The sequence below is a fragment of the Amblyomma americanum genome, chromosome 1 (assembly GCF_052857255.1).
Source record: "Amblyomma americanum isolate KBUSLIRL-KWMA chromosome 1, ASM5285725v1, whole genome shotgun sequence".
Classification (NCBI taxonomy): domain Eukaryota; kingdom Metazoa; phylum Arthropoda; class Arachnida; order Ixodida; family Ixodidae; genus Amblyomma; species Amblyomma americanum.
The window spans coordinates 227581294-227598085 of NC_135497.1; the positions used below are offsets into that span (position 1 = coordinate 227581294).

At 52.4% G+C, this 16792-nt stretch overlaps 2 protein-coding genes across 2 annotated transcripts; one reads left to right on the top strand and one right to left on the bottom strand.

Moving 5' to 3' along the window:
- Positions 1-1019: 1019 nt before the first annotated feature.
- Positions 1020-6611, bottom strand: LOC144095484 (uncharacterized). The gene is made up of 2 exons (XM_077629212.1): positions 6432-6611; positions 1020-1857 (listed from the first exon to the last, which is right to left on the bottom strand). The coding sequence occupies exons 1-2, from the start codon at positions 6468-6470 to the stop codon at positions 1483-1485; spliced, it is 414 nt and encodes a 137-aa protein (XP_077485338.1). The 5' UTR covers positions 6471-6611; the 3' UTR covers positions 1020-1482.
- Positions 6612-11132: 4521 nt separating this feature from the next.
- LOC144114708 (uncharacterized) lies at positions 11133-16094 on the top strand. Its single transcript, XM_077648608.1, has 2 exons — positions 11133-11526; positions 14137-16094. Exons 1-2 carry the CDS (start codon positions 11233-11235, stop codon positions 16012-16014), a joined length of 2172 nt encoding a protein of 723 aa, XP_077504734.1. The 5' UTR covers positions 11133-11232; the 3' UTR covers positions 16015-16094.
- The last annotated feature ends 698 nt before the right edge of the window (positions 16095-16792 follow it).

A 16792-nucleotide genomic window follows, 5' to 3' on the forward strand; every position in this document is an offset into this window, starting at 1 on the left:
CGAACAGCACTTGCAAAAAAGGCAGTCGACAAAGGCTATGAAAGCGCGCGGTACACTGGGTGAGAGAAATGCAAAATGCACTGCACCGAACAAAGCAGGGGATGGCTCGATGCACGCTGAGCGCGCACTACACGCATCACTGTCGCCTCAAGTCCCAATAGAAGATGTGCAAAAACAAGCACTTTGAAAGCACTGCGAAAATGGCACAGGTGATTGCAGCATAACAAGATGGAGAGCTTTTGAAAATACTGGCGTCGTCACTTTCGTAACCAAAGTATGCTGGCAAACGAGACCCGTTACACAAGCCTTGCGATTCCAGCCCACATCCCTATGTCCGCCCGCTGCTTTCTAATGCCTGGTTCTCTTTGCCGTCCTGTGCTTCAGCGGTACTCTCCCACCGGTCGAGCTGGATGGCAGCTCTTCCCCTGTTGTTATTCGCCTGTCCTCTTCAGCCGCCGTCCACACTGCCCACAATTTCAACCAATATTCTTAACAAATGTAGTCACGACTCTTAACCTCACCACTTGTTTTCCCAGTGTGGCCTGTAATGCCACCCATATTTAGTCCGCAGCGGGCAGACGAACCACGCGTTGTACGGAATCCGACAGGTGACGCGGTGGCGAGTAGTAGGGTCTCTGGGGTGATTTATATTGCTTGCGTTCTGCCAAGCACCGCCAGCGTTCAGTGCGCGGTTTTGAACCTGGTGTTCCTTTCGCAGCATCTTGCATCAGACGCTTTTTAGCTACGCCTGTGAACAGAATCCTGTTTTTGTGCAACTTGGAAATATCTGCGTCCTATTTGCGTCTACAACACTGGTCACATCAGCTGCGGTTACGAAAGCGAGACGTGTTTTTTGAGGTGGGGACAAACACTGCCTTAGAGGCAAAAACAATGACATATTGGTTCGTCTGTTCAAATGAGGTAGAGCCACTGAGGGGCAGTGACGTGGCAGTACACAACGCACTTTACACAAGACACCCAAGCACACATATCACACTGACCAGAATCCAACTTCGCCAGCGCAAGCACTCTAAAAGAACACACCACAGGTCCATGAAAAGACTCGACTTGGTTCCAAAATGACGTAGCGGGATAGGCAATATCACACAAAGAGCGCCGCGTTTACATGCGATCCTTATGTGCGAGTGTGAAATGCTCTATACAAGCTACGAACTTCTGTCACTCTGGTCACACTGGTGGACAAGTGCGCTTGTGTCCCGGAAGCTTGCACCACATTCAGATTATAGCTGGTGAAGTTGAGGCCTGACCAACGGCCCAGTTGAGCGATGTCAGTACTTTCCTCGACAAACATGTGCGCTGCGGCTCCCACGGAGATGGACTGGTCGGGACGGGACGATAACAGACTAAGTTTCAACTCACCCAATGTAACACACACCTTACACAACTGCGTTTTACCCAGTGCCCTGCACTGTGCGCTGCGAGTAGCCGGTGCCCGCTCACCGCTGCGCCGGCAGCTCAGGCTCACAGCCTCTTTCCCCTCCTGGCGTGGTCCAGCAGGCGCGCTTGCTGGGGGTTCGAGATGTAGTGGTACACCAGGGCGACTCCCTCGCAGAATGCCCGGCCCAGGAACTCAGACTGGGCCTGCAGCAGGGCCGGACCACCCATGGCCAGGCTGGCAAGCAGCAGGCAGCCCACGACCACTGAGGTCAGCACGGACAGCACGATCATCAGACGGATCAGCACCATCCAGCAGATGAGCTCCACGAGGCGCTGCAACTTGGACAGCCAGTACTTGGCGGAGGGACCTCGGACCCGGCGCAGATAGCACAGCAAATGGGTGCAACCCTTGTAGCGACGCATCACGTTGCTTCCAATGGCGTCCAGTTGGCGGCGCGACTGCGTACACGAGGAAGGCAACAATGTTCCTTGCACGTGAGACTAGGTTTAAAGCCAGGGGAAGGAGGGGCAAAGCTTAGAAATACTTTGCCTGCAACGAGCCCAAACGCGCAGCATCACACGGGCAACAACAACAAAAAAAAAAAACACTGCCTCAGTGCTCGAGTTAAGAGCGTTAGCTACAGGAGCTTCAACTGATTACATCTGTGTGCTCAGCAAACGTGGAGAAGACCAAATCCAAACATCCGCGGATGTTTCCTTTCCGGAAACATCCCTTCTAAGACACAAGCAGCGCCATCTACCTCATGGACTTTACACTGTTATTTCGATTTACAGCCAGCTTCGCTATATCCGGTATTTTTCTTCGTTATATCAGTTAAAAAATTTCACAAACGCGTGCATCACAACACGATGAATCATTTGATACCATCCGGAACCCCCTGCGACAAACGGTTCGGCCGTAATGGCCGTCTGAAGGTCCTCTGAATGCATGTTTTCATGGTTTGGGGCGGAAAGGTCGTCGTTGCGAATCTCACACATATATTGCGCTTCTTCTCAATTAGTAATTTTATCCTCAGGAACATGACAAGTTGTTTGGCCCCACTTCGAACATTCTTGGTCAAACGGGTGGCCCTCAATTTTATGCAAATGATGGCCTCGGGGTGGGGGGGGTCCTACTTCGTTGACTTCTATACTGGCACATATACTGACTGTTCCGTAAATCAGAGAAAATCGGAAGAAAATTTGCTGGTGATTTAGCTCTGGTTAACCCTTGTCGAAAGCGAAAAGGTGCATCTTCCTGGCTGCGTTTGTGGTCGATCGACTGGCGGTCTCCATGGCAGGCGTCGCATCGAACGCACCTACATTAGGCCGATCGCATCAAAGTACACCGGCGTTTTATGCAGAACCCACTTTGATGTCCTGCGCATGCAATTAATAATAATAATATTAATTGGTTTTTGTGGAAAGGAGATTCATGGCGCAGTATCTGTCTCATATATCGTTGGACACCTGGACCGCGCCGTAAGGGAAGGGATAAAGGAGGGAGTCAAAGAAGAAAGGAAGAGAGAGGTGCCGTAGTGGAGGGCTCCGGAATAATTTCGACCACCCGGGGATCTTTAACATGCACTGACATCGCACAGCACACGGGCGCCTTTGCGTTTTTCCTCCATAAAAACGCAGCCTCCGCGGTCGGGTTCGAACCCGGGAATTCCGGATCAGTAGCCGAGCGCCCTAATCACGTAGCCATCGTGGCGAGTGCGACTGCAGCTTTTCGCCGTTTCCGGACAATTCAGGCAAGTTCCGGCATAAAAACGAGAAATGCTATCAGCCAGGCGCTCGCCTCCCATAGTTCAGAATGCGGCCAAGCTTACGTCGCGACCGAATTTTAAAGCGAAAGCTTTACTGGCCGCGAACTTGCGATCTCGCCGTGGCGGTACATGACGTCTCAACGCGCGCCTCGCCGCGGATATTTCTCTCTCTCTCTCTCTCTCGCTTCCTAGTCACTACTGCGCATGCGGCCCTAGTAGCACTGAGCCACAGCTGTACCGCCGCCTTTGCTCAAAATCCAATTTTCAATTTCCTCTTCCTTTCTTCTTTCCCTCCTTCCTTTATCCCTTCACTTGCGGCGCGGTTCGGGTGTCCACCGATATGATATATGCGAGACAGTTACTGTACAATTTCCTTTTCTCAAAAACCAAACAAAACAAGTAAGCCGACGGCGTTCATAGAGTTCATTGGCGTTGACAACTTTGCAAAGGCCGTTCATTTTCACGACAGGAAAGGCGCACAACCGGCTCCGTGGGTCAGTGGAGACTTCAATCTCGCTCATGTACATACGTATGGCGTTGGTGTCCGACTGCAAAAGCCTGCTTTGAATGCGTTCCGCTCACTGGATCGGCAGCGCGCCCTCCATGGCATCCTGGGAGGTGGCATGCAGTTAATGGTTGATCACGAGAGATTGATCACCAAATGAACGCTGCGACCCAGCTATTGCTGCAGTGGCGCATGCCAGCCACAACGCTGTCAGCGCTAATGCATTCAGGCCACATCTGTCTCTCACCACCGCTACATGTACCAAAGCACGAATGAGGCGTCCGGATATCTAGGGAGCCAGTTATGCGCCCTTCCTTTCCTCAAAGCCATCGCCGTCTAGAATATTGTCAAAGGCAACGCCAATGAACACAGTGAATACCGATATCTTTCGCTTTGTATATCCTGGATTTTCTGAGCTAATCCACATTAATTTTTTGTTCTAACGTGTAACAATCGTAGCGATGCCTGGGCAGCTCAATTTACCTGTAGCCACCAAAAGACGCAAGAGTTTGGACAGCTCGCGCTAATGCAACTCTTTCAGCTCCAATGTTTAGCCCTCGCCGGCTAAACTGGGAGCGAACTGACCCCATGCAAGCCGATCACCTCACCTGGAGCTGTTTGGCTGGAATTGCCTTCTGCTCCATCATGTGCTGCACTGAAAACGAGTGCATTGGCTGTAACGTCGATGATGCGTTTCGAGGCTCTTCGACATGCGGAGACCGGTTTCGCGGCTTGTAATACATTCAGGCGCCCATGTGCTGTGCGATGTCAGTGCACGTTAAAGATCCCCAGGTGGTCGAAACAATTCCGGAGCCCTCCACTACGGCACCCATCTCTTCCTTTCTTCTTTCACTCCCTCCTTTATCCCTTCCCTTACGGCGCGGTTCAGGTGTCCAGCGATATATGAGACAGATACTGCGCCATTTCCTTTCCCCCCAAAACCAATTATTACTATTATTGTAATACAGCAAGCGGTGGCGTTCGTCCTGTTCTTCCGTCCCTTTCCAGTGTTCATGACGGTTTACCGGCCGAGTGGCTCAGTGGCTACAGGACAGGTAACCTGTGTTGTCCCACTGAGCTACTGAAGGTGCCTGTATCAGCTGTTCAGATCGTGAGGGAAGCGAGTGCCCATTATTAACAACGAGGAACGCGCGTGCCCGGTTATTGGCCATTCCGCGTCTCCTTTTATCGTTTCCCACGCGGCGCCGTTCAGGAGCCCACCCAAAGCAAGGCTGTCAGAGCGCCCTTCCTTGCCTCCTCTGGTGTGCTCAGCTAACACCTTACGGCTGGGCATGGCTCCGGCAAGCGCTACGTGCGGCTTCACCAGAACGCTGACACTCGTGCCTCGAGTATGCTCGCGCGAAAGAGGCGCGCTTCGAGGACCCGGCCAAGCAAGACATCGCCACAGGCCTGGCTGCCAGCGTCATGAGCCTCCGGGACATGAACACTTGAGTGCAGTGGGGCCGTGCGGGGACCCAAGGACCTGCGCGTCCTAAACTCCCCTGCGTCTAATAAAGTTTCCACCACCCCCACCGTGAACCACTGCAACAGGCGCGCGCATGATTGATCGCGTTCCATGTCACGGTGTGCCAGACAGTGCCCGCTGGCGCGCTATTTCTGCTTTCGGCAGTGCACGAACGCTCGTGCACGAAAATATGCAATGTCGGCGGCGTCGCAACGGCGCTGCTCGTTCTGCGCAAAGCTCCGGCCTCTGCACGCTTGGCCGTGTTACGGTGCTGTTGTCGGTGCGGACAGGTTCACGTGAGCGAACCCGTGAAGCTATGAAAAAGTGCGTGTGGCAGACGGTATGTGTTCGAGGAAGATGAAAGAGACCAGACAACAGTGGCGTTGGAAGAAAGAATCCTGATCAGTGTGCGGTACTTGGATTCTAACCTAGCACCTCTTGCTCACGAACTGGATGCTCTACCACTGAGCCACCACTGCGATATCGCGCTGACCAGCTTCTAAGATGTTCATACCCGACAAAAGGCAGTGTGCAGCTATACTCATTCGAGACAAGCAAGATCGGCTGTACTGGCGGCAGTGTTTGCCGAAGAACGCATCCCTGTCCAACGTGGGGGACACGACGTAAGACTACGGGGCTGCGCAGTTATGAGCGAAAGACGCGACTGGTAAGCACGACGGCACGCATACTGAAATTGACTTGTGGCCTTACGCTTCGCCTCTAAAACACCGACCTGTGGAAGCAGCAAGGTGCTTCAGCCCAAGAGTTGATTGGAGATTCGCCAGTAACCAAATGACGGCAATGAAATGAAAAGTCCCCGAACGCAAGCAATACTGAAGCCTGTTTACATGCAAGCGAAAATGCTTGCGAATGCTGCCGCCGCTGCGGAAAAACCAGTTTTGAGTCGTCGCGGCGATGAGCGGCTCAAAACAGGTTTATCTACCGCGGCGATGAGCGGCGAAGTTCCAACAAGTAAGGAATTCTCGCTGCGACGCGCCGCTCAATCACTTAGTCGCTTGCATGTGAACCAGCCTTAAGTACTGTGAAGGGTGAAAGCCGCCGAATTGTCACTGACTGTCACTGAAGCGGAAAGCTTATGCTCCAGGAGGTTTCGCCTCGAGTTGCTCATTACATGATGCCAGCGGTGAAGTTCGGCAAGCTTCGAACTGAAGGCCTGGCGACACCTTCACTGGAGAGCTAACAGCCAGACAAAGAGCGGTACGATGAGCGTCCCTCGCCAGCGCAACTGCGGCCCTGCCCGCAACGCGTCTAAAAAATAAAGGTGCGTGCTTACCTGTCTCCTGGTGAACCTCCTGGCCTTCCGCGTAGACATTTAGGTGATGGTGCCGCTGGAGATCAAGATCCTCGGCAGCGCACGGGTAGAAAGATGCTGGAATCGCCGATGAGCTCTGAAAACGAACAAAGCTGACTCGGGTTGGGGACACGTGTGCACACGACACGTCTGCACACGACACGCAAGCGCACGAGACTCACGGCTCGTTTTGGGCGCGTGCAAATTATTCCGGAGCCCTTATGTGGGGCGTTGGTTTCAGTCAAGAATATAGCAGCAAAAGGAACGCGGTTCAGGTGTCCACCGATATATGAGACAGATACTGCGCCATTTCCTTTCCCCCAAAACCAATTTTCCAATTTTTTTTGGTGCGTTCCTTTTGCTGCTATATTCTTGACTGAAACCAACGCCCCACACAAGTGTTCCGCACTCATTGCGGACGTGGAAGAGGAAGAAAATCAACGCGTTGGCCAACTTAATTTCAGTTTCGCAGCTCCGCTCGGGAGGTGGCTAAAGTATCGGTCGCGGGAACTAGCGGCCCATCAGTCGAGCTTTTCTACATCGCCTACATGGCATGAGACACACAACACTTTAAAGGCCAAGCGCGCCTGTTCTAGTATCATGTCGTTCGTCCCAACCTCAGCAGTGTGCACCCTTGTGCCCTCCAAACAGCGTGGTATTTTCACCATGCACCAACTATAGCACATTCTTGTTTGTTCACGCCGTAAAAATGAATTTACCTGCAGGTATGGGCGCGGCGTCGCCCGTCTTTGCGGAGGCGTCGCAGACGACGCGCAAGACATGTAGAAAAGTGCGACTACAGTGCCTTTAGTTCCAGCGACGTCCACTAGTAGGCACGCCAGCCAGCGGCGGGTATACCGAGACTGGGGTATCACCGGGACCGGAACGAATTCCTGCCTTATGTCCTGTTCGCCTATAACTCGTCGCAGCACGAAAGGCCAGGCTTTCCTCCGTTTTTCCTTCTTCAAGGACACGAACCAACACTACCTGTCGAGGTAGGCCTGGGTTCCACATAAGCTGACGGCGGCGGAATGGGCGCTCAAAATGTACAGCGGCTTCGCCAGGAGCGCCAAGTAGTTGCTCAGCGCGAGAGGCAGCGGCAGCAGAAGAATAAAAAAGGCATACGACTCGAGGCAACGTAAGGCTGTTTTCTATCCGGGAGATCTCGTGTACATGTGGACGTCTCCTCGGTCAAAAGGGAAGACCACCAAACTGCTCCACCGGTACCACGGGCCGTTCCGTCTACTTTGACAAGTACCAGAGAACAACTGGGAGATCGTCAATCGCAACTGTCGCAAGCGAGATATCGTCAACATCGAGCGTGTGAAGCCCTTCCACACTCGTCTGGATTTAGGAGAGGACGCCGACGACGAGTCACCAGACAGTGATTGTGGTGGTGATGGTGTTCAGTCCCTGCGTCCCCGGGAGATGCGACGGCAGTTTGCTCTCGGTGGCGCGCGTTGGGGTCGCCGTGAGTGGCGCTCCGCTGTCGATGGAGCTGTATTACGAGTTCTTTCCGTGGATTTCGCGCACGTATGACGAATAATGCGTGCGCTAAGAATGTATGAATAAAAACATTTTTGATGTCCAATATTTATGATCTCTGGTTAGAGCAAGATGCGTTTTTCGGCATACGTCGTCATTGTGTTTGTCTGCAGCCTCTCTGAATTTCTTCTCTCCTATCTTTCGCGCATCTGTTTTTTTTTTGTTTTTTTTTGAAGCGAAAAGCTTCATTACGCTAGTCAACACCGCGCTTCGCGCCAGCCGGCGTATGTCGGAGCACGAGCCTAGATGGAGGAAAAAGAAACTAGGATGGAGCGTGACGTCTTAATCTTGAAGCCTAGTCATAAAAAAATATAATAGAAAGCATCATGGGAAATAGGTCCTCACGTGACACGGCAGCGGTAGCTCTTAGCCGGATTTCGGTTTCGGTTTCGCCCTTTCGCTGTGTTGCGTCAGACTAAAAAGCACGATAATCCAAGCGCTGATTGGCAGTCTGGCAACTGTGGAGGGCCTATTTCCCAAGAGTTAGTGCGCAAAAGGGCCTTCGACAGCGGCGTCGGAGGAGGATGGCTTGTAGAGGCTGAGCGCGGGACGTCATGCTCCCTCCTAGTTTTTTTATTCCTCCATGAGCACGAGTGACGTCACGAACGGCGCAGTTTATCTCTCTCTCTCTCTCTCTCGCTCCCTAGTCACTAGTGCGCATGCGCCACTAGTAGCACCGAGCCACAGGTGTTCCTCAACTAGAGTCACAACGAGACAGGCTCCAGCAGACGACCACTGGCAGAGCGCTCCTCATAAGACTGGGGCATCAAGCAACGCTAAGAGCAGAGCAGAGAACAGCGAGTCTGCCTGATAATTTCCGCAGCACCATCAAAATAGGCTCGCTCCCCAAAAATATGGATCCATATTTAAACGCAGCTAGGCGAAACGTCCGAGCGAAATATGTAGAAAAATACTTGGCAGTCAAGGCGAACACGATCTACACGGACGCCGCGATGTACCCCCGGAGACGGGGAACAACGGAGCAAAAAGTGGTCGCGACAGTAATAGGCTCAGACTATAAGATCACTTGCGCGGCGGCACGGGACTGCACGGTAACCGAGCGAGAGGAAATGGCTGTTGCTCTAGCGGCCGCGGTGGGTAATCGCGCGAATAAGTCCTCAACAATTTCCTCACAGATTCGAAACAGGCATGCCGTAACTACATTAACGGCAGAAAAGGTCATAAAGCGCTCCAAATCCTCCTCCGCGCAGGCCTACCCAAAGATCACAGTAGACACACCATTTTCTGGATACCGGGACATACCGAGATAGAAGGCAAGCAAAGGGTCGATAGAGTCGCTCGCGAGTACACTAACCGAGCACTCTTGAACGAAGACCCGGAGGACTTCTTGAGGGTAATACCGACGTACTCCGACATTCTCAATTATTACAGAGGGACGAGACTAAAGTATCCTCCTCCCCACAACAAATTAAATCAACAAGAAGCAGTTTACTGGAGGAAGCTGCAAACCGAAACCTTCCGCAATTTAGACATCCTTAGCAAAATGTTCCCGAACCAATGCAGGGACATCTGCCCATGGTGCGGTGCAACACCCACCCTATACCACATTACTTGGGAATGTGACATAAATAAAGCATTCCATGGCTCAGAAAATCCGAGTGTGGAGCTGTGGGAGAGTGCTCTCCAGGGGCAACGCAATCCTCCAAAGCGAATTGGTCATCCATGCCCAGCGAGCGGCCAAACTCAGCGGTGCCCTGGAATATAGGGGCGCCGACCTCTGCAAGATGGAGGGAGACATCTGCTTGAAGATGACCTCTGTCTGACCGAAATACCTTGTTAGAGCAGTAAAGTGTATCCTATCCTATCCGCCGCTGCGCAGCGCCGCGCCCTTCCTCAAAATCCAACTTTCGATTTTCAGTTTTCTCTTTCCTCTTTCTCTCCCTCCTTTATTCCTTCCTTTACGGCGCGGTTCGGGTGTCCACCGAGATATGTGAGACGGTTACTGTGCCATTTACTTTCCTCAAAAGCCAAACAAAACAAGTGAGCCAACGGCGTTCATAGAGTTCATTGGCGCTGACAACTTTGCAAAGACCGTTCATTTTCAGGTAAGCAAAGGCGACAACCGGCTCCGTGGGCCACTGGAGACCTCAATCTATCTTTCGCTTTGTATATCCTGGATTAGCAGGGCTAATCCACATTAATTTTTTTCGTTCATTCCCCCCCCCCCCCCCCCCCTCGACTGTCGTCACCCCCCCCCCCCCTAAGATCAGCACAAACCCCTCTCCTTGAGCATGGTACATCCAGACGGCGGATTTTGTTCTAAAAAAAATTAAAAACTGGCTCGTCTCTGCAAAGCATCTTTTTGCGACGTCCATTTCTGCTACTCTGGATCCTGTAGCGCCGGGCACTTTGACACGTATTGAGCCCTGGTGTTGGGAACTTATTTTCCCTCTTATTTCCCTTCAATCTGTCTTTTTTCTTTTAGCCTTCGCCGTCTTCAAACATCAGCAAAACCGGCCATCCGCCCCCACCCCCCCCTTTTTTTTTTAACCCTTCCCATTCCTGTTTCCGCAGCCCTGCCGCTTCGCGCGTCTGGATCCCCCCCCCTCCATTTATTTTATCAGGACAACAAGAATGAAGTTCTGATGCCGGATTCGAAATGAGACTGTCGCAGTCATACTCTTCCTCTTTTTCTTCTTCCCCTTAGTAGACATATGGCACTCGCTTTTCTGCTTTTGGCATCGTTGGATTTAAGGCGAGCCCTAGCGGCTCAGGCCATTTACACAACGCGAGCTTACTTTGGCCCGCAAATAAGTATCATTTTCTTTCCTTCCTGCTTACTGTACACAGGATCGTTGAATGCCTAACGACTTTTCTTACTCAAAATTAAAAAAATAATAAAAACTCGTTTCTTTTTGAATGATCTGAAAAGGGCACGAATATGCACAGAAGTTTAAATTTCGTGTCTTCTTTCTCTTCCCGCGTGCTGTGATCTGCTCGAGCCAGCGTTCTAGCGTGAGCGCGCGGCGCGTTCAGACACGTAGCCCAGGGTACCGCTGGTACACGTCGGCCTTGCCTCCCCTGGAACACACGGCCTGCCAGCAGCAGCTCTCTCGGTCTTCCGGCAGCAGCTCACTCGGTCTTCCAGCCGCGGCTGCAGCTCCGCTGGGACTGCGAAGGCAAGGGCTTGGACACCAGCCGACCGCGGCGGCCGTTCGGTGTGCCGAGACGCTAGGGCAGAGAGGCCCGCACGTCTTCCTCATCGGCGACGGACAAGATGGCGTCGGCGACAGAGAAGTCGGCTACTACCTACACGCTGTATGGATTCGACAATGATCTCGACTGGAGAGAGACCTGTTTTCTGGAACCTCTACCCCCCAGCCGGTACTGCGCATATTGCGGGCGAGTGTGTGCGAGCATGATGATGCTGCCCTGTTGTCACATCATCTGTGCCGGCTGCTATGCTCAATGCGCGACACGGAGCAACACCTGCGCGCTGGATGCCCTCAGCTTCCGCCAGCAGGACGTGGCCATCATGCCCTTCACCATCCCAGACCTGGCAGCGAGACACGTAAGTGACGCCAATCGAAGCCACTTTTCTATATCTGCACCGCTCAAACGTCGCGCCGCGAAGAAGGGCGTTGTTAGGCTACGTTCAGTATTATGTAGACCTAGTTTTATCAACTCAGACGAGCAGCGTAAGTTCCTTTCGTTCAAATCGTTAGATCGTTGCACCAATCTGCATGCAGTTAAAAGGAGTCGCAGAACTTACACCTGTCCTGTTATTTCGTGACACTTTTTAAATCTGCTCGAAGTAGAGGCGCTATTCGCCCTTATCTCACCCCGCTCTCTTTAAGATCAAGCGCTCGGCTCAAGTTTAGCCGTCGTGTGCGGCGTGCAAACCCATCAGCTGACTGCGACGCATGGGACCGCGGCATGCTACCTTATGCCTCCTATGACGCCGTACGTCTGCCGTGGATGCTCACACACAACTTCGCTTAAGCGCCCGTAGCGCTAGCAGGGTGGCGTTGCATGCCTGAATGTTCACGCGTGATGGTCCTCTACATGTCCATCTTTTGAGCGGGACCTTCACGAAAATATCCGAGGTCCGTGCACTTTTTCCATGAGAAATTATTCACGCCTGTGCCTGTTTCTGCTCACGCGACCTAGAACTGAGCCCGTGCTTTCCTCAAATTGCTTGGCCTTCACGCGATTGGCTCTAGAGAGCAGTGTTTTCCAAGTGCAGTAAAAACTGCTTTTTTTTTCTACAAATATCTCAGTTCGTCGCCAGAGCTACAATCCAGAGCACCAGAGAGCACTTCGACTCTTAAAGGGCTAAAAACCATTGCTTATCAACTTCATTTCGCACCAAAGGCAGCAATGGCACACACAGCTCCATACCCTGAGACGAAATCCGATAGCAGCTATGCAAAAAGGTAATTGCCAGGTAGAACTTTATCGCGTTCCCATACCCAGAAATTCTGGAAGAGCGCATTTTCAACTAGAAATAGTTTATGAACGCAAGTTTTTCGTATATCGTAATATTTAGTTATAACAATCAGTATATCCGCAGATATCCCTTCGCCAGACTCCCATTTTTTTCTGTTAATGTTTTTGCTACCGTCAAAAACTTTCCCCGTAGGTTTTTTATGCTGGTCTTACCTACCCGCTACGAGCGATGTGCAAACTTTAAAACATTTTTGCTACGAATAGGAAGAATGGACCATTCCTTTCAAATAGTAGTAGTAGTAGTATTAGTAGTAGTAGTAGTAGACCTTTATCCAGGCATAATTTACAGGCCGAGCATGTCGACCACCTGGGTCGCTGTTCTTCCCCTTCAGAGTCAAGCCGGTCGAGCCAGGTGGTGATGGATCGAGAAGGGAGGGGATATGAACCCGACTGCTGAGCAGCCGAGCAGTAGAAGAGGCAATGGCCAGGTCTGCATAGACAGAGGGTCAGTTGGAACAGTAAGGGTCTGTTCGGTAGCGACAGATAAATAGGCGGGAGGGTGCATGACAGCATTTATTTGGATGTGCCGAAGAAGGCGAGCCTCCGGCACCGTGAGTGATGGATGAGGAGGAGGGAAAAGTCGTTTGTCGAGGCGAAGCTCGAGATAGACCTCCTTTATGCTGCGGCACAGGGTGAGTCCTCCACCGTCCTCCGAGGGCTTGGGCCAGGGGATGAGCGCTGCCTGGTAGAGTGTCGCGGGCGAGCTGATGAGCCAGCTCATTGCCGTCAATCCCCGAGTGCCCAGGGACCCAGGGGAGGAAAACGATGGAAAGCTGTTGTGCGGAGGCCGCTTGTTCGACCTCCTGCTGCAGTAAAGGGGGCAGGGTGCGGTTCTGTATGTGGCCAATAGCAGTATAAGAGTCTGACTAAAGTGTGTACTCTCGGAGAGAGGCTTACCTTGCTTTAAAATAGTACAAGATTCAAATCTGACGCACAAGAATCCTGAACTTGAGTTTTCTGCCCAACCAGCCGCGGTGGCTCAGTGGTTAGGACGCTCGACTACTGATCCGGAGTTCCCGGGTTCGAACCCGACCGCGGCGGCTGCGTTTTTATGGAGGAAAAACGCTAAGGCGCCCGTGTGCTGTGCGATGTCAGTGCACGTTAAAGATAATAATAATTGGTTTTTTTGGGGAAAGGAAATGGCGCAGTATCTGTCTCATATATCGTTGGACACCTGAACCGCGCCGTAAGGGAAGGGATAAAGGAGGGAGTGAAAGAAGAAAGGAAGAAGAGGTGCCGTAGTGGAGGGCTCCGGAATAATTTCGACCACCTGGGGATCTTTAACGTGCACTGACATCGCACAGCACACGGGCGCCTCAGCGTTTTTCCTCCATAAAAACGCAGCCGCCGCGGTCGGTTTCGAACCCGGGAACTACGGATCAGTAGTCGAGCGCCCTAACCACTGAGCCACCGCGGCGGGGCACGTTAAAGATCCCCAGGTGGTCGAAATTATTCCGGAGCCCTCCACTACGGCACCTCTCTCTTCCTTTCTTCTTTCACTCCCTCCTTTATCCCTTCCCCTACGCCGCGGTTCAGGTGTCCAACGATATGAGACAGATACTGCGCCATTTCCTTTCCCCAAAAAAACAATTATTATTATTCTGCCCATCTCCTCTGTTTTCAGCAGGGTCCGTGAAGAAAAATTATTTCTTCCCGTTTTTGTCTCTTGCAGATAAAGTGCTGGAACGCAGAGAGGGGCTGCGTGCTCTCGGGACCGTCGTTCTTGATCCTCGAACACTTTCACAAGGACTGCTTGTACCACTCTGTTAGCTGCTCCAGGTGCGGCCAAGCGATCACCCACGGGGATGTAATCGCACATCTGTCTTCAGGCTGCAGCCCTGAGAGGCCGCAGCAGCCCTCTTTTCTGCAGAACAACCCAAGAGCGCTGCTTGGGGGCGAAGACACTATCAGGCAACTCGAACCGGAAAACCCAGCCGCTTCCCAACCTCTGAGTGTAGACCTACTGCTCGCTGATGACCAACATCCAAAGCTCGAGCGCGAAGACGTCGCCCCAAGTCTAAAGGCATCCGCCTTGACTGGGCGCTACCATTCGACAAACATCTTGCCGATCACTCATCCGATCGCGGACGCAGCAAGGGGACCTAAACCACACAGTGCCCACGGCGGGAAGCAAGCACCTGCTGTTGACAGCTACACTCCGGCGTCTGTAGCACGTTATCTGTACGAACAGCTCCCCAGTGCCGCCCATACCGGGTTATTAGGAATACCAAGTTTTGTGGATCGGAAGATCGATCTGCTGACGGGGAGCGAAGTACCCAGTGTTTCCTTGGATGCTGAAGTCCCAGAAAACCTGTTATGCCTATCACCTACGGTTGTGCCGAACCCGGATCCCCCACAGGAAGGCAGCGTTCAAGGGCGAGGAGTACCGCCGGACAGTGGCAGCGCATCACCCGAAACAGCGCCGCCAGGACGCGATCAGTACCCGCACGTTGCTGCTATACTGACGAGCGGCACTCTGAGCATGTCCGAGCCGAACAGCAGCCGAGGCGCGAGGCCTAAAACTGGGACAACTAGCACAGCCGAAGGAAAAACAGCTCCCATCCAAGACACTGGCAAGACAGAAGAGAACGATTCTTCCGAAGACCAACCCACTCTGGTGGAGGGCTCTGCGCTGCCACATGACAAAGGCAAGAGTGAGTTGAGCCCAGAGGGCCCTACGGGAGGCAGCGGAAGGGAGGCTGAAGCTCTGGTCACGGTGAGTGGAACGGAAGTACCCTCTGCACCTGGCAGCGTTGGCGGCGAAGCTTTGTCTTCCCTGCTGCAAGGGTACCTCAATGAGATCGGCCGCCTTGTCCGCATGATTGTCGCTGGAATCGACGTTGTAAGAGATGCGCTCGGTAAACTGATGCCAGAAGAGCTTGTATTCGTCTTGAAGGCCTGCGAGGAGGTTAGGGCACAGCTGAAAGGGGAGACCACGACATCAAGTGACTGGACGGACGAAATCAAAAGTGGAACAAAGCACGTTCTCCAGGCTGTTCAAAATGAGGGGGACGCCGACGATGCACTCTCTCAAGAATACGTCGCGGAAAAGATCGGCCACCTGATAAGCCTTGGAAAGCACGTTTTGCGACAGCGCGTACGTGTCTCGGTACCCACGCAGTGGTACCTCGAGGGCTGGTCGAAACTAAAGTACAGGGCAGTTACTGTGGGCGAGGCGTCGGATTTTTTCCACGACATCAGCACGCCGTTTTTCGGCTATATGATCGTCCCCGGTCTGATGCTGGAACACACTGCCGGCACACTGCGGCTTCGCTTCTCCTTCTACGTGCGAAGAGGAATTTATGACAATTTCCTCGAGTGGCCCCTCGATAAGAAGCTGACGCTCAGCGTTATTCATCACACGATTAAAGGAAAGGCGCGCTCCTTGACCGTCGACACCAAGAGGGATCTGAAAGAAAAATGCCTAAAGCCCGGTAGTAGTGAGATCGCAAAGCCCTCGGTGAGCTCCAAGAGCTTGAAAGCAGGCTGTTTTGACACCGACGGTTACGTCTCCGGTGACAAGTTGTTGCTCAAATTCGACGCCAAGTAGCGGCTCCATCGGGTTCGTTCCACCAAAACAGCAGCCGGAGCAACTACAAATGCTAGTATTTTTTTTTATTTCTCGTGAAGAGAGCGACCAGGAACACTCTTGGTAAAAAAACTGGCACGTCGCTCAGAAGCAGCTTTGATCTCAAGAAGCCAGCCTGCTAGTCTGTTGCGAGAATGCCATTAGAGTTTGTACTCTGGACATGTCATTGTGTTATGCTTAGTGCTTGAAGTGACTGTTTTGTGCCCTATTTTTGTCTTCAGTGCATTATGTTCGTCCTTTTTTTTTTAGTGTTAGGTTCGTGTTCCTTATGCAGCACTCCGTAGCCGCATTTGTTTACTGCAACACACGCGACGTGGACTAATTGGCATCAATGCTGGAAGGCTAAAGCAGCAGCTTCGACTGTAGCGACAAGCGTTGTAGACAGCAAAATAAAAAAAATTGAGTGCTGGACCGATGTGCATCAGTAAGCCTATTCAAAATGCAGCGGAGGCGGACTTCGCTTCGTCCAGAGTGACCCGGTCATAAATCCTCGTGTTTCATGGGGGCACTGGTTCTCTCTGCCTCTGGTATACGTTAGACACTTCGATTAAGGTACTGCATGCTTAACAAAACAGCGAAAGGCTGTTTCCGCTGCTGTTTGATGTTGTTCATCCTTTAGCCCACGTTCAGCAAGCGGCTGCTGCTGCGATTCTCCTGGCATGCGTACGTGGGCAGCCAGGCCGAATGTTTCCCTCGCGCTTGCTATACTTCCAAACAAGTGTTGTGTCATTCTGGCGAC